Source organism: Anabas testudineus, chromosome 21 (assembly GCF_900324465.2).
Source record: "Anabas testudineus chromosome 21, fAnaTes1.2, whole genome shotgun sequence".
In the NCBI taxonomy this organism is placed as follows: Eukaryota; Metazoa; Chordata; class Actinopteri; order Anabantiformes; family Anabantidae; genus Anabas; species Anabas testudineus.
This window is the reverse complement of record NC_046629.1, coordinates 7,429,828-7,453,240: the sequence shown is the minus strand read 5'-3', so window position 1 is coordinate 7,453,240 and position 23,413 is coordinate 7,429,828. Positions and strand designations below refer to the sequence as shown.

At 40.5% G+C, this 23,413-nt stretch overlaps 1 protein-coding gene and 1 long non-coding RNA gene across 3 annotated transcripts; one reads left to right on the top strand and one right to left on the bottom strand.

Annotated features, from left to right (window-relative positions):
* Positions 1–230: 230 nt before the first annotated feature.
* Positions 231–22,798, bottom strand: cerkl (ceramide kinase-like). 2 transcript variants are annotated; one of them, XM_026376537.1, is made up of 14 exons: positions 22,564–22,798; positions 21,933–22,042; positions 16,488–16,718; positions 11,219–11,350; positions 10,155–10,218; positions 7,935–8,065; positions 7,761–7,835; positions 5,446–5,623; positions 4,589–4,654; positions 4,036–4,067; positions 3,836–3,944; positions 3,658–3,754; positions 2,249–2,457; positions 231–1,978 (listed from the first exon to the last, which is right to left on the bottom strand). In XM_026376537.1, exons 1-14 carry the CDS (start codon positions 22,692–22,694, stop codon positions 1,900–1,902), a joined length of 1,644 nt encoding a protein of 547 aa, XP_026232322.1. In that variant the 5' UTR covers positions 22,695–22,798; the 3' UTR covers positions 231–1,899. The 2 variants fall into 2 exon arrangements, with proteins under 2 accessions (XP_026232322.1, XP_026232321.1); XM_026376536.1 differs by having other exon boundaries at positions 3,658–3,944.
* Positions 2,387–3,776, top strand: LOC113173172. The gene is made up of 3 exons (XR_003299815.1): positions 2,387–2,475; positions 3,118–3,163; positions 3,688–3,776. It is a non-coding gene; the product is annotated as an uncharacterized LOC113173172 (long non-coding RNA).
* Positions 22,799–23,413: the final 615 nt, after the last annotated feature.

The following is a 23,413-nucleotide window of genomic DNA, read 5'->3' as shown; positions in this document are numbered from 1 at the left end:
GGCCGGACAGAAGAGGAAAGTTTATGCAGAAAACAATCAGTGAGGGTGTTTTAATGGACAACAACAACGCCATCGCCATGTATTGTCTCTACAGTCCGGTCACACACATTTTAAATGGCACATTCAGGGGATTTGTCGGTGTAGTATAAACTACTCTCCTGGTTCTCAGGGCAGTTTCCTTGACAGCACAAATATAGGTATTATATGTATTGTGTATATATATATATATATTTTCAGTTTACTCAGTGGATGCCATTTAACACGGCATCGCATCGTAGTTACCACCAGCAGGAATGCAGGGCTCATCTTACATCATCGTACCCAATCTTGATGGATGTGGTATGCAAAATAATTATGAAGAAAATTCTGATTCTAACCATGTCATATTACAAACAACAACAACAACATTTTCCTATTCTAAACATTCCCAAACAAAAGTGGCATCATGGACCTTCAGCTTTGGACTGATGATGATTGGAGACAACAGAACATCTTGAGGGTGTATGGATGCATTTTTCACACTTGCTCGCCATTTTTCTGATCTCTTGTCTCCACTGTGCAGCTGTTTCCCTCCACTGTGAGGAAACTGTTCAGGGAAATGTACCAGGGAACTGTTTTGGTTTGTGCAGGACAAATTGAGAACAATGTACGTCCAGATGGAGTCTCGTAAACAGCCTGTAAGTTCTTCCACCACCGTCCTTACGAACAATTATGTGACATCAAGTAAGGCCTGAATGTTTTTTACTATTTAGACATCAGATATAGCGTCTTTATAACATTCTGACATTAGTGGGTTTCTTTCTCCTGTTGGAGTTTCTCTGACTTTATCTATAGAGCTGTGGACAAATGAACCCACGTTCAGGTTTAAAGTCAACACACAGTTTGTATAAAGCTTCAGTGTGACCTAGTTTTCAGCTGAACAGCTCCCAAATTTGAAAACCGTAAAAGATGCAACTTGTTATGTGACAAACAGCAGCACATTGAGCCACAGAGTTGAATACTGGAAGACGACTTGAAAATGTTTCAAATTAAAACCGTTTAAATGTATAAAAAGTAATCGAAGGCATCATTTTAACTGTGTTCTGTGAATGCAGACAGTGAAAACAGCTGTTACCCTCATTCCTGTTTATTTAGTACAGAGACGCATCACACAGATGTTTGCAATATTTTATTACATCATGTTGTTGTTCTGTTTATGTTAAGTTCTGCACTGGAGAGTCTTACTGCTTTTATCGACACTTTTCTATTAAAATTTAATATTTTCTATTTAAAACAACAACTTGATTTTTTTATTGCAGCTGTAACAAAAAAAATCTGTATATCCATAAAAAACAATGATATTAAGAATAAACAGCTCTGTAATGTAGAAATATAAATTAAAACATTTTTACATACTTAAATATTAAATTTTGGCTCATTGTATAAAAACTGGAATTGTACAACAGGCAGACGCCCTTTAATCACAGTGGTGGAATTAAAAAAATATTTTTATCTTAAATTTATGTTAAACTTAAACTTCAGATTAATCCTTGTTTTCATTTCCAATTATTTTATCTCTGTTAATACAGTTATTTACTGTAAATGTGCCCAATTATTATTTTTAGACTTCTACATTACTACAGTATGAGAGGTAATAAACATTGAACATGAATAAAATGAGCTTAAAAGTTCATCTGAATCTTTGTTTCACTGCTACAGAACCATAAACTGGAGGAAATATAAAAAAATAAACTTGATTATTTAACAGTAACAATCAGTCCAAAGTTATTATAGATTTAAAGGTATAAATAACCTTCTTGATTATTAAAGCTGCGATAATCAAGCAGCTAAAAAAATAAAAATAAGCCACATCACCATGGAAACTGTCAAGCAGACGTGTCAAAGCGCCCTCTGCTGGACTCAGATGCAGCTGCAGGAGACGGTCGACTCTGCCTCGTCCACCTCCTCCCCATACAGAGTGATGAGCCGCGGGTGGACCCTGAACACACCACAGACCCTCAGGTGAACAACCTGAATTAAACTGACGTTCAGTGTGAGTTAACGTTGACACGTGGAAAACGGTGAACTCCTCTACTTCCGCTACTTTGCAAATAATCTGGTCCAGTTGTGATTTGGATGAACTGACCTTAGAGTAACTGAGACATTTCATGTAATTTAATCTGAGTATTACACATTTTACACATTGGTTTCTGTTACACAGTAATTATGGGATTTGTCTTTTCAGTATTAATCCCACCGAGCGTTGTACCTGACGAGAACCTCGTTGGGGATCTCCACCAGCTCTCCATCCATGTTCCAGGGGAAGGCGGCTCCCTCTGACTGGATGATGGGTGTGGTTTTGGAGTCGCCCTCCTCCTGCTCCTCCTCACTCTCCTCCTCCTCTGACCAGGCACTGAGCAGCCGAGGCCGGATCCTCACTGCTGACACGGTGTGGGTCTCCACAAAGGAGAAGCTGAACTGCAGACAGATAATCAGGTGTGTGTGTGTGTGTTAAAGTTCAGCAGAGCAGGTCAGAAAATCTTGTTAAGATCCTCGTTAAGAAGCTTGTTAATCTGGGTTTATGCCTGTCCAGTGGATGGCAGTGGACGCACCATTAACTCCAACAGGGGGCAGCAAACTCCAGCAGACAGACCGGTGTCTCTGTGTCCTGTGTTTTCTTCCCTCATCAGGTTTAAAGAAAAGCTGATTCACTTTGCAGGTTTTCAAATCTGTCTTACAGCAATAATCTGCTTATTTATGTGCAGTAGGACATATCTGAGCTTCATCTCATAGGTTTTCATACTTCTGCTCCACTCTTTCTTTAAATGTTTGCATTTTGACTCTACTGCATTAATTGGATTGAAGTTACTGTTTTATACAGTAAAATAATTCTTTAAGGAAATCAAAAGTCAAATTCTGCTTGAGTAATAATAATTTCAACTCTCAATAAGCCTATTTCTCTGCACTGACTACTTCTGGTTTTGATACGTCAAATAAATTTTCATTAAATTACTTCAATGCAGTATTTTTATTTAGAGTACCTTGGTACTTTGACATAAGTGGATCTGAATACAGACTCCACCACAGCAGCTCAGCACATAAACACCTATAAAAAAGTGTCTGAGGGGATGTTTCTAGTTTCAGATTCCGTTTTTCCTGGACACACCTGACACGACTGACTCAGGTGAGGTTCAACATCTACTCAGACCACGGTTGTTATAGTTACGTGTCAGCTGCTCCACCACCACCACCACCACCACCACCCCGTGTCTTGTCATGTTTGAAGTTGAGCTGTCCGTCAACAGGATGTAGGTCAGTGAGTAAACAGCCTGTTTACTGTGCAGGACAGCGAACGCCACGCTGTCAGTATATTTAGTAAATGGGTTAGTGTGCTGTGTCCCAGGCCAGGCCAGACCGAACCAGGCTAATCTACTCGCTAATCAGTTTGTGGTTTGTTTTGCTCCGTGATAAGAGGAACCTGAAGAAGTATTCACATATTCAGGGTAGAAAACCCTGTTACAAGTAAAACCTGCATTAAAATTCTACTATATAGTGTAAAAAACGTATTAAAGGTAGTTTATGTATTAATACTGGAAAATAATTTTCCTGAGGACCTTCCTGTCAGGATTAATTCGTTACTGTCATTTGTCAGCTTGTCCTGACGGTCATTGCTCTCACCTGTCCACTAGAACTGTTGTATCTCTTCAGGTGTTTGATGAACTCTGACCTGGAAGTGTTTCCCACTGCGATCAACTCCGCGCTGCCATTTGCCAAACTGTCACAAACAGGAAACGGAGGAGTCAGAAACGTGATTAAGTGACCTACAGTGGTGCAGACTCGTCGCACACCTGTGTACCTGGTGTTGGGAGCCAGTCCGCGAGGTGCGTGAGAACTCAGACAGGGGATGGACATGACGCTGATGCTCAGGTACAGGCCCTGATTGGTCGTCCAGGACTCCTCAGCTTCTGCATTGGCCGATCACAGACACACAAGCTGTAAAATAAAATTTAAAAGATGGAAATCTGTCCTTTAATGACAGACAGGTACCGGTCTCACCTGACACTGAGTCCTGGTCCTGGTTCTGGTCTCTGAATGAGAGAGGAGATCACACCTGTTTTTTTTAACATGACCGTGACATTTTTACACACAGACACACACACACGTTGTTTGTTATTAAGTCAAGTCTTAAATCAGTAATAAAACAAATGAATATGAACATAATTCTATTATTGTATTAATTATTTTTAGTTCATCAGACCAGTTATTGTGCTTGAAGCATTTTATATTTACATTTAATTTGATTTAAGAATTAAACTGAATATATTATACTAGCTGCTAAGAACTTCTTTTTCACATTTATTGACATGTGAGTGATATCAATCATCTCATCGACCTCTCTGCAAGAGAGTGTATCCCCCAAAATGGCAACCAATTAAATAAATAAATAATCCTCATCTTCATCATCGTCACTGTGCTGATGTGCTCATGTTACTTCAGATAGAAGCTAGAAATTAAATATGATCCAGTTTAAATTAATCATTTTGATTTGACCAGTTCTGTTTATGAAATGTCAGTAAATAGTAAAAGGTCTGTTCTGTTGTGTTCTTACCGATGTTCAGACCGTTCCCTGGTCGACTTCTTTGCTGGTAGAAATGACAGCTGACAGTCCTCTGGTCTGAGGGACACACAGATAAAGATGTGCGAGTTGTGTCTTTGTCAGGGATTAAAATTTGAAAACTTTGGTAAATATTATACTTGCTAATGTATATATATATATATATATATATATATGCATTGTTGATTTTCACAGCAGACATTTGATTTGTCATAATAAAAAAAAAAAAAAATTCAGTGTGATAGTGAGACAGTACCCTGAAAGCAACATGGCTTCTATTTTTGATGGCTTTGATTTTTCCACTGTGATCTTCCACTGAAGTGTTGATATAAAAAAGTCTTAAAAAATAGTCCACACACTAACTCTACTCTGTGGATTTTCTTGGCTGATGAAAGTCTGATAAACAAAATAACTGTGAGATGTAGCTAATGACGAGTGTGCAGAATGTGTTTGCTGCACCATCACACGTCAGACCGTCCGTCTGTGACCTGGTCTTGTCCCTGTTCTCTATATACGTGCATGTCTGCTGTCCTAGTTCTGAGTGTAACATTTCCAGACTTATTAAAAGCCCTTAAAAACTGCTGCCTCGTGCAATGAAACATGTAACACAAGTTCTAGTTCTCCACTCACTTGTCAGTGATGAATTAGTCTCCAAATTGAATTTACTGTATAATAAAGCACAACATTATCTCAGGTACTTCCATCTAAATGCCCTCTATTTATAGACTACAATTAAAATTCTAATTATTATTCATTTGACGCTTTTACCAAAAGCGAAGCCTGGTCTCCCCCATAGAGGGTATCCGGTATCCTATCTAATACCATCCAACACTACTTCATGTGGTGGTCACCTCAGTCTAGCCAGCGTCTTCACCAGTGCGTACTCTCGTCGACGTGATGACGGCATCCACCTCTTCTTCTCTGCTTGCACTAAGCTTTGTGCGCCGAATCCAAACATGGCGGAGAAACCAAAACGCACCAACTGACCATGAGAGGAGAAGCTGCACATGTCCACGTCTTGCAGGTGACCTGCAAACAGAGAGAGAGAGACAGAAAATACTGATAGATAGTGTGAAAATAAATTCTGTTAATGATAAATATTTATTAGGAAAACCTCAAAACATACACAGCCTATAAAAAGACCAAGTGGTCATATGGAGAGAAGTTTATTAATATTAATGAGGAGCAGTACTCCAAAACTGGGCGACAGAAAGAGGTCAGGAGTCTGTGTGTATTCATATCCATGTGACTTTATCAGCCTGACCAGAGTCTGGTATGATATCAGCCCAGTTTGACCAGTTTTATTATGACCTGATGCTTACATTTATTACTTGTTTAATATAATCTTCACCTCCAGCTCACAGACTTTTTCTATACATTACATATTATCCTAAAATTATTCAGTATTAATTTGTTTGTATGTTTCACTATTTCACCATCAAGACCACTGAACAAGATGCTCAGTCAGCTTTCAGACACACACACACACACACACACACACACACACTCTCTCTCTCTCTCTCTCTCAGTGTGCCATCTGGCCACATACCTGCTGTAACCTACTGAACTGTTGTCTCCCCACCTGTCTGTCTGACTGAGCGCCTGTCTGTCTCTCTGGAGAGAAACTGATTTCCTCACCATATGGCTTGTTGTCTGTGTGTTTGTGTGTTTGAGTGTGTGTGTGTTTTACAGGATTAAATCTGAAACGCTTCTTAAACATTTTGACCATATGAACAACAACAAGTAGTTTACTGGACCGGAGAGTTGAATTTATATATATATCTAACATCTGGTGCTAATTAAAAATACCAATCTGTTTCCCTGCTTTGTTGACAATGTTATGTTGTGTAGACGTTGTAGTATGTGAGCAACTTCTTGTTCATAAAATTTGATCTTTTTCTGGTTCTTCTGCGTTGAAGACAAACACGATGACCTTAAAGAATAACTCAAGACGTCCTGTAAACATGGACCAGTGTATTTTCCTCTGGTAAAACCAAAATGCTGCTAAAACGTTCTTCATGTCAGTGAATTCATCTTGATTGAACTCTCTGGGTAGATACTACGACACTGAACTCCGCAGCGGTCACTATGGCAACAGTCCACTGATGGTCGCTACAGGAAACTGAACTGAAGTTAATACTAAGTTAACACCGGTCAGGACACTGTGGTGAACCGTAACACACAGTTTAGGTATGTTCACCTGGTTGTGGTTGTGGCCCGTAAGTCACCTGGTATCCGTGGGAACAGCTTCCTGCCTGAGAATTTTAACTGTTTTCTATTGTTCAAGAATTAGTATGAAGCTACTGAATACTCCCATCTGTCTCTCTCTCTTTCTCTCTCACACACACACACACACACACACACACACACACACACACACACACACACACACACACACACACAGCTTCCACTAGCAATTAGTGTTAATCAACCACCATCTCACCACAACCTGTCACTGAAACGCAGCAGCCAACCCTGCTACTATCTGATTGGTTAGCAGGTTTACCTGAGAGGTGCTGGGCCCACAGTAATCAGAGTAAACCTGGGATTTGGAGTGAAACTGATCATACTGTTAGACATCTGTCCACCCGCTCCCTGAATTCCCATAACAGCCAGATTTAGTTCTTTAACTGTGACCCTGCTACCTGAGTAACTGTCAACCAATCACATCAAAGCTTAGCATGAACACAAGCTTCTGATTGGCTCACTTTGATTTGCAGGACGTAAATAAATAAAAACGAGATCAATAATGAGGATGTGACTATAGATAACTAAAACATCTGTCTAAAACAGACAGAACCCACCCAGAATGAAGACCCCCCTAGAACAGTTAGAGCCTACACGGCCGTAGATCTACAACAGTTAAAACAATTTTATAAGATATAAAATAAGGAACAGGACTTCAAGATAACCTGACTACAGATCTAGAACTTGTAGAACTGGTAGAACTGGTCCAGACCAAACTATTTATAGATCTAAACAGTCTAACAGATAAAGGATAAAATTAATACAGATCTAGAACATGTAGAACCTTCTCAACACAGCGCTCAATCTATAGACGGTGTGTTTGTAGATTTAGTTCAGGTAGAACCCGCTACGATCAGTAAAACTAAGAAGCTTGGATGAAGAATGAACAGTGCTGTGATTTAGAACCAGTAGAACCTACCCAGGACGATGTGCAGTGCTGCAGTAACTGGATCTCTGACTCCATGGACAGAACAGGAAACCACGTCTGTGGAGCCTGTGAGGATAGACGGACAGAGAGCTAACAAACGAACAGGACGTAGCTCTACAGTGCGTGAATCTATGCTTTATGAGGGCTGTCCTCTCTCTCTCTCACCAGCAGGAATGATCCCCAGTGGCAGCACTGGTTTCACTGGATCTTCTGGAGAGTCTGCGTCGAGCTGAGCTCTGAGGACCAGAGCGTGACAAAGCTCTGCCACTGAACCGTCTCCACCCACACACACCACCCTGACAGACAGATGCAGAGACAAACAGGTAGAAAATGATTTGTGTCTCTGCAAAGTCGCAAAAGTCAAAATAAAAACATCTGACAGACTGGACCAGGGATGCTCGAGCACACAGTCATCCAGCAGGGGGTGTAGATCCTCCACAGGATAAACACTATTCAGTATTTTTGTCCTATCTAACAACACTAGATATCCAACCTGTGCTCGCATCACCAAGTTTTGAAAACTTATTATTTGAACAGATTATTGTGCTAAAATGTATTTAGACAAAAATAAATGATGATTAGAGGTTTAATGCTTTGGTTTAAGTATAATTTGTTGATATGAATTTACATTTTTGAAGCTCTGGTCAAAGAGTTTTATTTTGAAAGGCAACAGACTGCTGTAAGAGTTTGGTTGGTGGCTTGTCAAAAATAGTTTGACCATTTTCTTATTATATTATTGTTGTTATGTTCAGTTTTGTAGGGATTTTGTTGGCTGTTAAGTATTATGGGTATTTGTGCTGGTGGTTTTGTTGTGGTTATTGTGCTAGAAGTTGTGGTGATGGCAGTAAAAACAATACTGATCAGAACTGGTTGTGTAACAGGTCTGTCCGTGTTTTCAGGAGCTCACTGAAAAATGAGAAAGGTCATCTGCGGATTTTATGTTTGCAATAAATATGAGGTAAACAATTTCCTCCCCTGTCCACCTCCTCTTGGGTATGGGATTACCTGAAGCGCTGGTCGCCACGGTGACAGTCAATCTAATTGGCAAATGTAGGTTTCAACCAAATCCTCACCAGAGCAGCCACACACACACCTACACACACAGTCAGCAGCTAGCTTAGCAATGCTGAGCTAATCTTCTCTAAGCACATTAAGCTTTATGAGGGCTGAGCACAAAAGCTGCTTACACACACACACACACACACACACACACACACACACACACACACACACACACACACACACACACACACACACAGACAGACAGACAGACAGACAGACAGACAGACAGACAGACAGACAGACCATTGCATACAGAGATGGGAGTTTAATCAGAGTAATTGTACTTGTGGTTGTAGCCATGGCTGTTGTTATTATTTGTTTCAGTACCATAACTTGTCATTTTCACTTTTATTAAAGATGTTAGCTCAGTTAGTTTTTTGGTGTTTAGTCTCAGACACATCTGAGAGTCTGTGTGTGTCTGTGATTACTGTGTGTGTGTGTGTGTGTGTGTGTGTAATCACACACACACACACACAGTCTGGGTCAGTGTGTTTTAGTGTCAGCGTCTCACAGGATTCTATTTTTATGTGTTTTTCATGCTCAGTAATAAAAACATTAGGATTGATTTTGGGGAGTTTACAGTCAGCTACACTATAGTTTAGTCATAATCTGAAATAATAGTAGTTTAACATATTGTTACATAATAAAGTCTTGCTTCTTATGTATGTAAACAAAACACATACATGTCAGAATAAAACCGTGTGGTCTTAAATTTTTTCATTATTGTACTAACTAGTACTACATTGTTTACAATGAATAATGTTTCATTATTTTCATGGCATGTATGTGAATCATCTGCTGTTCAGGTTGTTGACTTGACAGGCTTTTCAACCAGCTGACAACTCTGATAAAACATCTGTATCTTCCAAGGACTCATTGTTAAAAACAAGAAACATTAACACGATTTAAATCTGCACCGATATCATTATAACGTGCATATACACAAAGCATGAATAAGAAGACTGAGTTGTAGGTGTAGTTATTTAGTTAATTATCCAAGGTCAGGGCTCAGTTATCGTACTTTTATTGGTAACTTTATCTCTGCTAATTACCTGCTATTTATTAGCATTTGTCTGTCTGTAAATCACGACCTTCTAAGAACCATAATCAAACCTTGAAATGCTGGCGTTACATTAATATGTTAATATGTCTGTTTAAATCACCACTTATAGTCCTGTTGTGTGGTAAAACATCAGCTGGAGGAAATTACCACAAAACATAACATGAAAAACATAAGAAAATCATTTAATGTGCAACAAATCACATAATTCCTTGAAAAAGGTGATGAACTAAAATCATAGCAGAGAGATAGAGACAACTGACCCATCATATTCATCCAGCTTGCATTCCTTCATCACTGAGAGAGCATGACCCTTCCTCTCCGTCACTGAAGAGAGAGAGAGACAGGTAGAAAGAGGGGAGAAAGGGAAAAAGAGAGGGAAACAGATGGAGAGACATTGAGATGGACAGAGACCGAGTGCTCATGCACGTGTGTGGTCACATGTAGAGTGTGTGTTCGATAGCTGCCAAAAAAAAAGTGGGACAACGGATATCACACCATCTGCTAAGAGGAGGAGAGGAGGAGGAGGAAAAACCAGGATAAAAGAGGAATGAGAAAGAAACGGGAGAGGAAACAAGGAGCGTAGAAAAGAAAGGACTGAGAAGATCATAAATATAGAACAGTAAAGGATAAGAGGGGAAGGAAAGATTAAAAAAAGCAAATGAGAGGAAATGAAACAACAGATGAAAGGAAACAAAAAAGAGATGTGATACATGAGAGAGAAAAGGAAACGAAGTATAGGAAGGAAGGAAACCAGATTAGAGGAAATAAGAAAGCGGAGGAAAAAAGGAAAAGAAATGACAATGGAGAGGAAATTAAAGGACAAAAGGAACAAGATAGAAAAGGAAATAAAAGAGAATGACAGGAAGTATGAATAATAAGAAAATAAAAAAGAATATGAAAGAAAAAAAAGCAAAGAAAAAACAAGGGGAGAAATGAAAGGACACGAGAGGTAAGGATAAGCAAGGAAAGGAAACGAGAGGAGAGAAAAGGTAAGGAAGGAAAAGTATAGGAAAGGAAACAAGAGTAGAGGAACAGGTTGTCTCCCTCACAACAGATGGGCTAAGCCCCGCCCCCTGTATCCGGTTACCTAGCGACCAGAGACGGCCATTAACACTGACCTTTGGACCTCCTGCACACAGATTTCACATCGTCTTGTCTCATGTCAATAAAGACGGGTTGAAACCAACAACACAGTTCTACTGGTTTTATCACATCTGGAGGAGAAATCGACTCAGGTACAAAACAATAATCTACTCAAACATTATTTATTTTATTAGGAGTTGTAAACCTGATCAATAGGAACTGAACAAACAGACTGACTGACCGGTGATGTCAGTGCGGACGTCGGCCATCTTGAAGAGCGGAGCCACATGTTCTCTGTAGATGTGAACGGCCTCCTTTTTATGGCTGCAGGGGTTGATGAACACCTTTAGATACCTGGGACGAGTGCTGAGCCCTGAACACACGAACACACACACACAGTTTTTTTCCTTTACATATTTGAACGCTTCTGTTAGTTCATTGACCACTTTAGATATTCACAATCCCCAGAGGATGAAGCCTAGTGACTTTGATAAACCCCTAAATTTTCGCTTTTCTCGTATTTTTGTTAATAATTTAATTCATTAGTCTGTATTAAAAAGGCTGATGAACATCTGTACACCGTCCTAACATCTGGATGAAGATGGTTTGATGCAAAAGACAGTAATGAGGATATTGTTTCCAGTGATAATAGGAACAGTCAGGGGGTCAGCATGCGTGTAGTTTGGAGTCAATACCAAGTGAACACACACACACACACACACACACACACACTCTGACCCCCTGTACAGCTCATCATTAGGCAGATTTAGAGACCGCATTATAAATCCCCATAGACCAGCACAGATCAATACACACACACTAGCTCCATTATCCCGCTCATCACTATAATCTGCTCCCAAAAGGCCATGATCTCGCCCTGTTAATGACCCGCACACTTACACACAGTGCACCTCCTACCAGCGCTCCACCCCACAGCTCTGACCCATTTCTCCTGAGGTCCTCTGAGGAGGAGCCACCACAACAGTCCCACTGCTCCTCTTGCTACTGGACCCCCACCTTCACCAGAAGCTCCACCTCACTGACATGCCCCAAAACAACAACCCCACTCTAACCAGCATGTTGACAGTGTGCAGCATTTAGAGACCACCGACCTGACTGAAACTGAAATACGAACATATCGACAAATCTGCTTAGAAATAATGAAACATAATGAAACTCCAGTTTTCATCAGTTTGTCTTTGTGATATTTATATTTGTTTGGAAATCCATGACTCCAAACACAAACTGCTAATAGCTAATAATGCTTCAAATTTGCCAAAACACAAACAAATGTGCTAAAAACAAAAGAGTTATTCCCAGTCCTGGTCCTGGTCCTGGTCCTGAATATTAAAACAAGCCCTCCCCCCTCTCTAAGATTGATGCTCTCTCACACACACAGTCCCATAGGAGATTACGTCATTCAATTTGTTGATATTTTTCAGAGAAGAACGGCAGACAGACACGTAGATGTAGAAAGATCAAGTATCCATCAGATCATCTTCCAGCCTCGGCCAGTAGCAGGTTGCTATGGCGCCGATAAAGCGTCACCATGGTAAACAATCCCAGTGTTGTCAAGGAGGAGTGTTGGGTTTCTGATGGAGCTGCTGGATGTTGTTGGCAAAAACTGATTATATTTAGGTCCACAGGGGAAAAAATAATTAAAGGCTTTAAACATCCAGTTTAATCAGATTCTCTGTTCATCTTTACTTAATTTCTATACGTGTCATACGTGACTGATGATTTCTAATCAAAAACTAGTTAGTTTCTCAGTTGTCTGTGTAAGGAACAATTTCTTATTATAATCAGCCCTAATGTACCGTTAGCACTAGCAGTTATCCATTTGTGTTTGGTGCATTCAGGGACAGTACAGAGTGTAGGTCACCTGTGGTTCGGGAAACACTCAGAGCCCAAAGGGCTGCATCTTAAATCTAAAATACAGTAACCATGATCTTTCCTAATTAAGTATACCATGCATAGACCTCTGTGATGAATAGTTTGATATAAGGTGAAAGTTCTGAAGTGATTTTTTTCATAACTCTTATGTGAGAACAAATGAAAAACATTTTTGACAACTTTTCATTTGTGCTTTATCATTGATTTAAAAATCATGTCAATGTTTGGTATCATGTTTTACAGCACATTCTCCCCTGTGTGATTCTGCAGTTCTTTCTGTATTAAACCCTGAACTGGATTTTTCTCACAACATTCAGGTTGCCAGGTTGCGTTGATCAACCTCCTGTACGTTAACCGGCTGAAAGTGGAGGTGTTTCTGTGTATCCGTGTTTGCTTCCTGACAAATGAATAAAGCCTTCAACCTGAGTATGAGACAGGTAGGCAAGTCACTATGGATACACTGAGTTCTACCAGTTAATATGTAACACAGAGCTGCACGCAGACGACCGTAAAGTATTTTATAGAGGCGTCCTTCTCAGACTTAAAACACACAAACTAGAACAGAATAGTAACAGTTCATTGATCAGACTGTTTGATGCACCTGGTTGTGTTGGTTTCAATAAATTCACGCTCACTGTTAAATGTCATGAAACATGAAAACGAATTAAATGTGCATTACAAAATCAGTGTGGATTCTCATCACACCAACACTTTAATCGGGTCAACTTCACAGTTCTGAATCTCCACATTCAGTATTTACAGCTGTTAACCGAATGTGTCACATACACTTAAAGAACATTTCACACATTATGCTGCTTCTCACATTTTCTCACATTCATTTATACTAAAAGCTGTTTCTGCCTCCGTAGTCATGAAAACATGAATGCGTCTTTGAGTAGCTGTTATTTTACCTTTTCGTTGCTGAAAGGTACGGTCTCATAAGACTCGTTAAAAAAAGGATCTGAATTCAAATAACCTCAGTCCTACTGCTGTCGGTGTGTTGATGCTGTCATTTTGACCTTATGACACCACCCAACCAGCCGCTGCCGCCTCCCACCGTTTTCACTTTGTCACTCTGAACCCAGACTAACAGCTCTGTAAGCGAGCAGCAAACTGACGTTGGATTGACAAGACAATTGATCTGGGAGGAGTCGCGACGGCACCTGGAGGCCTGGGCGAGCTCGGTCAAACCGTCCCGAGAGCTCCGACGCTGCCGCCAGTCTGTCAGTCTGTTGTGCTGTTAAACAACTGCAGTAAATCCATCCCGCCGTCTGACTGCATGTATGGAAAGAGACTCTATACAGCATCACTGCTCGCCTTTTGTCACTCTGACTGCCATTCACTCTCTGTGCAGCGTTGTGCAGCTGCTTCACACAGCAAACAGTCCAGAGTAACCCTCTGGAAACAGGAAGTGTCTGCTCGCTGCTCACCATTGTGCAGCTGAATGTTCAGAGCTGAAAGTTAAGAAGTGGCGTTGGACTGCCTGCTCCGCAACACCACGATTCACACAATGCGCTTTTCACACTGACCTCTGGCTGGAAAATAGGCTTAATGTCCACACAGCGGCAGCGCGACCGAATGTGTTTACCACACCCGCACACACACACGCATTGCACTTTAGTGTGTGAAGTCACAAAAGCCGTCACAGTTTGATGTGCAGTGTGACCACGCAAGCTGACACAAGACCTGTGAGCCCTTGATGTGTGTGTGTGTATGTGTGTGTGAGACCAAACACACTTAAAGAAGTTGTGACTTTGCTGCAGGGCCTCATCTGGCTTGATGGACAGACAGACAGACTGACAGACACGCAGGTAATCAGCGATAACGTGTCAGACCAATGCCACGGTGACAGGACAATGGTAGCGCCTTGCGTGTGACCTTTAACCTCTTTTATGGAAAGCTTGTAATGTCTGTTTGGGCTGACATCAGCGGGCGAACACTGAAAACCTGAAATGTGAAGTGTGTGAGTTAGGTCCATACACTCTGCACTTCAACATTTCTATTGTGCGTTAAGTGTCAGCCAGGCACCGCCTGGTACAGTGAACCTGGGAAACCGGCATCTGGGAACACATCCAGAACTGTTAGGACACAGCTACCTATTTACAGCTAATTACATACCTACAGACAATGACAAACATCAGCATTCATTTAGGGTTGTGTTTGTGTCCACCTGATGCTCTTCCTTTACTTATGGCCTGGGCTTCCTGCTCTGTTGTACGTGGTCTGGGGGGTCTGCTGCAGCTGAAAACTAAAATATGAGCAAGTTGAGACTAAATTTTAAGCTGCCGACAAATGTATCCAGTAAATGAGCAGAAAGATCCTATTCAGCTGTATATAGCTGAGGAGGTGTCACTACCCCAGTGCTGGACCTCACTGATACTGAATCTCTGCAGCCTGATACAAAATCAGGTGCAAAGTCTTAACCCAGAAGAGTGGAGGCTGTAAAATCATCAGATGTTCACATGTCTACATACTATTGGCCTTGTAGTGTATATTAGCAAGAGGAACAGCAATTCCTCTACAGCATTGTGGTTGTTTGTATCCCAGATTCAGTCTCGGTTTCAGAATGGTTACAGTACATCCCTTATATTCCCTGTATAAGTTTTCCGTCTCTGCAGGTTGATTTTCATTGTAAATTGTAAAGTAAACTGGACACACGTGGGTAGGTAGACAGTATTTTAGGTAATCTCTTTTACAGACAATATGATTCAGCTGCTGACAGCACTGAGTACTGCTGAGTGTGTGTGTGTAATCTCTCTCTTTGTACCAGTGGATTAGCAGATTAGCTCTCCTGTCTGATGTACAGTATCTATGACTCATCTCATTAAACTGAGTGGTAAACAGGCTGATATAAAAAAATGAAATTATAATCTGAGCAACTAACTACTCACACATGATGTATACAGATTACAATTTTTTACTATATATTAGAATACTGTAAATTACTGCTTGTAGATACAAAGTGACTGAATGATCCATATATTAATACTGTAAAATCACAGATTTGATAAAAATGTGATACAGATCCTAAAGTTGAACAATGCATAATCAGTTACATTTAATTCTAGCAACACTAAAATCAATGTTAGCAGATCTGAAGCTGTAAGTAGACCCAGTGCTGCTTTGATCACAATGCTCACATGCTAATGTTTAACCACTTCATCATCTCGTTGCATGCTAAAATTTCCTGGCTCAATACACAAAGAAGACACTGATGGGGATACCATTCGTTTTACGGGTGTTTTACAGGGATGAGAAAAACATTTCACAGAGACTGCTGGAGTCCTTTTATCGCTGCCAAATTATTATGGCTCCTACATGTTATTTATCGCTGGATTGTTTCCTTTACTAAAAACAAATACAGTACATTTACTTCTATCATACTGTCCTTCCACGCTGCGTTTAAAACTCTGCTACCAAAAAAAGTTGGGATGCTGTGTAAATCCAGTGATAGAGTTAAAACTAATAATAACATTATTACTCAGCAGTGTGTGTAATCATCTTAGAAGTACATCACAGAAGCATTGAGTCATGCCTCCAGTTTATCTCTGCTCTTATGTAACACAAACAGTTAGAGGCTGGAGGCTTATGGTCTCATGTCTGACTGTGTATGTTACCTGCGAGTAGCTCACTCAAGGTGTTGTACCAGGTGTGCGTGTGTTCAGCAGAGGCGTTGTGGAGGTGCAGCGTGTCCTCCTCCAGCCTCCTCCCTCTCCTCCTGCAGTAAAACAGAGCTACACCTAGCACGGCTCCTCCCGACTGCTGTCCCGCTGCTCGTCGGCGCTTCACTTTCACTGCAAACACGTCCTGGAGCAGCAACACACCTGGCTGCATCATACACACCTCACCTGCAGAGAGAGAGTGAGCGTTAACACACGGCACCTGAACTCATCATACGACTGAGACTGTAGACTTGTTCAAAAAGTCTGCTTACTGGTGCTGTGTTTATGTGTCAGAGAGAAAATCTGATTTCTTATGTTTGAGTGAATGGATGAAAATTGTTGGAGGTGAACTAATTATTGTGTCAGTGAGTAAAATATGAATGTAACATAGTACTGAGGGTTTACCTGTGGTCTTGTTACATAATATCATTAGCCGCATTAATTACAAAGACATTGATCAGCAGAACATTCATTACCCGTTCGTCATTCAGTGTAATCGGGAAGGAAATGTGAAACCCGATTGGTCAGTGTCAGATTAATCATCCAATCCTCTGAGGATGATGCCGAGAAGAGCTTAGATGTACACTGAGAATTATGTAACACACTATATTCATACTTTAATACTTAGTATAAGTACAAGTATTTATTTACCTACAGTATGTAACATTGGAATGCAAAGCTATACTTTTAAAGGAGTATTTCTACCTTGTAGTACTGGTACACTTACTAACGTAAAAACTCAGAGCACCACAATGTCTGGACCTGCTCATAGATTTGCAGGATGTTGTGGACGTCTTGAGGAATCTCGGACCATTCTTCCACAGCAAATTGTTCCTGCTTATCCAAAGTTTTCAAGGTTGAACGTTAACCTTGAGCTCCCATCATAGATTCTCAAGGACTGACTTCTGGTCTCTGAGGGCCACTCCAGGACCTTGATTTTAGTGTCCTTCAAAGGTTTTGGACCAACTTGGATGTTGGTCCAAAACACTGTCTTGCTAGCTAGACCTTTCCATAACTTTCTGTACTATATCATTCATAATTATCAAAAAACTAAACTGAATAATTTAATATTACTTAATATTTTTCACTGATGATCAGAAAAAAACGAGGCATATTAAAAAAACATTAGCTTTCATTTAGGGATCATATAATAAATTATATAAATTATTTCATTTAATCAATAAAAACAATAACAATGAAAATGTTATTGCTATTTACACTCACAGTTGTTTATGTGTTTAATATGAAAATTGTATTTTGGGGATCAAACTGGCTTCTGGCATGACACATGTCACAGCAGGTGGACTAACATCTGTACATGGAAAAACAAACCTTAATGAGATATATTAATCCAGTCTAATCAGAAATGCATCCAGATTTAGACCACTGTAATGTCTTGCAGTTCTACTATCGACACTATATGTGACGTATTGTAAGTTGTGTGTATCTGGTAACGGATATTTATGCATTAAAAAAGACACATCCCACTATATTCATAACCAACATGTCACTCGTGTATTTGTCAATAATGTGGCTTATTGATGTGTCTTTAGTAGTTTAAAAACAAAAATGAAGAATCTGTGGACAGACGAATGAGGTAAATCGCGTTCTGGACTTAAATATCTTACAGTGAGTAGATGGAAATAAAACTGGGGGTTTTAGTTTAGTTTAGTGTGATTTGTTGACAGTGACAAAAATATAGAAAATATATTTATATATAAGAACAGCCGTGTCCTTTAATTGTTTCTCTCTCTAAATGCTTTACTCTTAAAATAAAAAAAAAATTAAGTGAAAGAGAGGGCGACAGATTTCCACCCCAATAAAGATGACTCTGATGACTGATCCGAGTTGACAGAACCCACAGAGCTGCTGTGCACACACACACACACACACACACACACACACACACACACACACACACACACACACACACACACACACAGAGTGTATTGCCCATCACAGGTAGCCTGTTGGTTGCTTCCAGATGGAGATGAGCTTCCCATCACGCCCTCACCGACCCACTGTGCCAACACACACACACACACACACACACACACACACACACACACAAATTAAAAAACATATCTTTACTGTTAGTATGTTCGTATGATCATTGTGAGGATCTTCTATTGACTCACACTCAGTCTGTGAAGGATTTGCCTTTTTCTAGTTCTTTAACTTTAGAAACACATCAAAACCCTAAAATAAATAGTGAAGGGACAACACACATACACACGCGCAGTGGCAGTTCAGGCTCATGGTGACCTGGCCATGTGGCTGACTGTGGGGAGCTGTGGATCATAAACATGCACTCTGAGGCTGCAGCGCTGTGCGACTCCCTCATCGTCACTGAAGCTGCTGATCGTGTAAACGGGTCTACACCTCCATATTGTTAAATGATCAGTTCTGCTAAACCCCTCCAGTCAGAACAAGGAAAGCAGAACCTCCCAGTTTCATACTAAAATGAAAAATGTGCAGTTTCCTTAAATTTAGTGTAAATTTAAACCTCATTTCTAAAACATCAGCAACTGATGAGCAAGTATATTTACTGCACTGAATCTATGTAACCAAGAAAATCCCACTGAGTTTTTAAAGCCTCTTTTTCAAGGGAGTGATTACAAAATAGTGGTCAATATGAAGAAAGCTCAAAAGTGCTAAAAATAGAGAGACGGTGCTGTTGAAAAGCGATTCTCCAATCACATTGCAGAAGGAGAAGAAGCTGTTAGATGATAAACCTAAATTTAAATGACAGAAAACAGTGAATATGAGATGGAAATAAATGACGTTTGTTTCATTTGGCATTTTATGTACTTTTTTCCAAATTTCCTGCATTCCCACATATGTTTCTTATGTGATAAGTGAAAATGTGCATAAAAAACATGGGTAGAAACACAAGCTTCTCACAAGCCACGTTTTCCACTCATTGTTTCCAGTCAGTGACAAACATGTTAAAAGCTTTCCATTATAAAAATGATAATGAGAAAAGCACTGTGCAAACAAGTCATGTGGATCTGTGCTCACCAGTACATCCATGACTAGTGGTGTCTCTAAATTAGCCAGTGTGATACTATACCTAACCTCACAAGATTACACCAGTTCTTCTGTGTTCTTCTGTGTTTCTGACAGCTGAAACATAAACAACTTCCACTGTTCATCAGTTCAATGTGCACCGAAAAGATGGTGAGAACATGGATAGAGGGACCTGGACACTACAAACAGAGGGAACTGAAGGTGAATTAAGTTCGTAAAATGTGTTTTTAATACATGAATTTGCTTTCGGCTGACTAGCTTTTAAAACGCTTTCTCACTAGCTGCAGGTATGATACCTCATTTCTGAACTGAACTGAAGACACAACCTGTCTGACGGCTCAGAGACAGACATACTGCTGGGTGAGACAGGATGAATATCAAGTGTAGAAATTAACAGCTGATCCATTTATATAGAAATATCTAATCAACACACACACACACACACAACATGCTGACAGGCTGACTGTGTGTGTGTGTTAATCTCCTCACACTGAGAGACTCTAATAACCCCCCACGGGCCGAACCAACTGCTCTCTACTACTGCCAACACACACACACACACACACACACACACACACACACACACACACACACACACACACACACACACACACACACACACACACAGAGTGCTGGCTTAATGACATTAGCTTGGATGAAATACAGCAAAACAGATTGGCTTCCACCACACACACACACACACACACACACACACACACACACACACACACACACACACACACACACACACACACACACACACACTGTATTTACACCTTCATCTTGCTCCACTAACCAGTTCTGTCTGAATGAATCTCAACCAAACACTAACACACAATACAGGACATTAGCAGAATATTAACATATTACCACAACATGATCCAAAGACTGTGTTAGACCTTAAAGGACCCAACTGGAAGAAGCTCTTTTTTTATCTCCTTCAGTCACAGAACAAAATAAAATAAATTTAAAAAAACATACGGTGTCCCCCAGCTGGGGAGCAACAATCAGGTCGTTTCTCTCACAGTGACCTTGAGGAAGTCGTACAAGCATTTTTATCACTACTTTTGACTATTCACTGTACTCAAGGTGCAAAGTGAAGCTGCTAGGCTCCTAAATTCAAAAAATCAAGAGCACATTAGCCCTGTTGTAGCCTCCCAACACTGGATATTCCTATGCAAAGCACTGTGCAAACTGTGCAACTGTGCAAAGTTATCATTGGAATAAAGTTTAGTACTAAAGCGGCGTGTGTATAAATGTGTGTGTTTTGCTTTAGCTAGCTGAGATGTAGCTGATGCAGAAGGTCTGCTTCTGGCAGCTGTGATCAGAGTTGCAGGAAACCTCCATGTAAATACTTAGAGAGATGTTGGTGGTTGTTACCTCTACGAGGCTGGAGATACGAGGGAAAAGGTTCATGTAACAATCACAATAAGACTGTTAACTCATATTACACATTTTAATCAGCCTTGTGCATGACCCCGACAATTTCTCTGCACACACTTTGCAGGTCAGTCCATTTTCCATGGTGTGAAGCTCACACTAAACATAAACACCAAGCCACAGGTTGGTGTTGTCCAGGGATAATTCCAATAAATATATTTATTTAAAAATAGAGAAAGACAATTTACACTGAAGAAAGAAAAATGTGGAGCTGCAGATGTCTAGTTATGTGTTTTCCAAAGGAGTCCTTTCCTATATCTTATCAGTCTCTATGCTAACCCATTAAAACAAGTTCAGTACAGTTTGTAACACATATGTTGACAACAGCCATGTGGGAAACATGCCAGAAATCCAACTGGTCGCTGGCTCCAACAGAGTCAAACAGCTCAAACTGCACAACAACAACCAATCCAGCCCAGATCTACAATTAGTCAGGGGCGACAGATTCAGGGATAAAATAAGGCCAAATCTCATTCTTATGATTCTTAATGAATTATTAAGTAAAGGCTGTGACTCGAGAGATGGAGCAGCTTGTCCACCAACCGCGGTTAGCAGTTCAGTCTCCAGCTCAGATTCAGAATAAATCAGTGCTTTGTTTGGATGAAACTGAAAAGTTGTAAGGGTCATGTTACTCATTACAGTAACCGGTCTGACAGCAGTGAAATGTAGTACACCTGAAGAAGAGTTTGAAGGAATGATGGATCGTGAGTGTGAAACAGAGCCCTGGTTCACTTCAAGCACACTAAGCTTTTCTGTGAGAATCATCTGAATTGTCTCCCATGCAGCGGACGTGTGTGACCAGATGTCAAGTTTCAGGTGGTCTCAACTTCTCCATTACAGCACCAGCTGTCTCCACATACGCACGGTCTGTCTGTCCGTCTGCAGCAGGACAACTGATCACCATGACAACCTGTCACTGTGGAACCTCACCTGTCGGAGTCTCCGGGATGATCGGGGTCCAGGTGAGTCTGGTTCGGGTGAGCAGCACGTCGTGGCTCTTCTTCCCCAGTTTGAAGATCCCACGCAGCAGAACACACTCACTGACACACACACACAAACGACATGCTGTATATGACTAAATAAATCAGTGATTCCTTTTTCACCCAATGATACTGTATTTGCTATTGGATGAGAGAGAGTAATAAATATATTATTTACTACTAATAAACTACTCATATATGCATTTTAATTTAAATCAACAGTATGTTTTCACCTACGTATGCTTGTTTATTTACAGATTTGTATGAAATAGCCTACATAACTAATTTGTACTGTAATATTAATCATAAATTAAGGTAAATAACTCCACAGGGATAGAGTTTTTACATTTGTGCCCCCACCCTGGGGAAATTCTCTGCACGGCCCTGATGACTTCTTTGACTGCAGGGCTTTTACTTTGAAAGAGTTCGATCCTTTTATTATGAAGAGAACGATTTAAGGCTCTTTCACGTTGCAAACTTAGTTCATTCTCATCTCTCCTCTCTATCACGGTCGTGTGGCTCATTCAGAGATCTCTGTGGTTCCGTGGAGAACCTGGACGAGCCTCAGGTAAACCGCTCACCTGCGCGGCTCTTCTTCCTCCACCTGTCGCTGCTCCTGTTTCTCCTTCTTCCTGCTGCGTCTCCTCTTCTCCTTCTTCTTCTCCTCCTCCTCATTACGGTCTCCCCGCACTTCCTCCTCAGCCTCCGACATGTTTACGACTCAAACAAACAAAACAAAACAAACAAACAACCTGTGTCTCCTCCGGTAAACAAAGCGACAGATCAACGTGCAGTAAGCTGATCACCACCGGTGTGTTTCCGGGGTCTTGTCGCTATGGAAACGGGCAACGTGGACGCGTCCGCCCGCCGGGCGTTAATGAACGTGCGTGCGCGCTCTCGCGGAGTCGGAGCATAAGCCTTTGGGTAAATGTCTGAGCTATTAGAGAGAAACAGACCCTTTAATACACTAAAATTATATTACAGTTAAGGTAAAATGTATAAAAACGTATTATCAGGAAATTAAAAATTGAAGTAGTAAACATCCTAAAAGATGGACTGTACTCAACAGGCCTAGTCTGTAAAGACAGAGGGTTCCTCTTTACCTGCAACATACCTGGAAAAGAGGCTCAAAATAACCCAAATAAGACTACAGGAATATACAAAATGATGCAAAGCACCCACAATAATACATGACATTGACAAACAGATGCAAAGTGACTACAAAGAAAAACAAAATCACCTCAAGGTCAATCAAAATGACACAAAACCACCTTAAATGCAGGACTATTACCCCCCCAGTATTTTTTATATTATTATAATATTACCACTTTTACTCCGAGTACTTTCATTTTGCAGATCTGCTGTTTGACTCAGCAGGTTGCCAGTTTTTAATTTCAGCACACCTGCAGTTTAATATACATTAAGCACTGA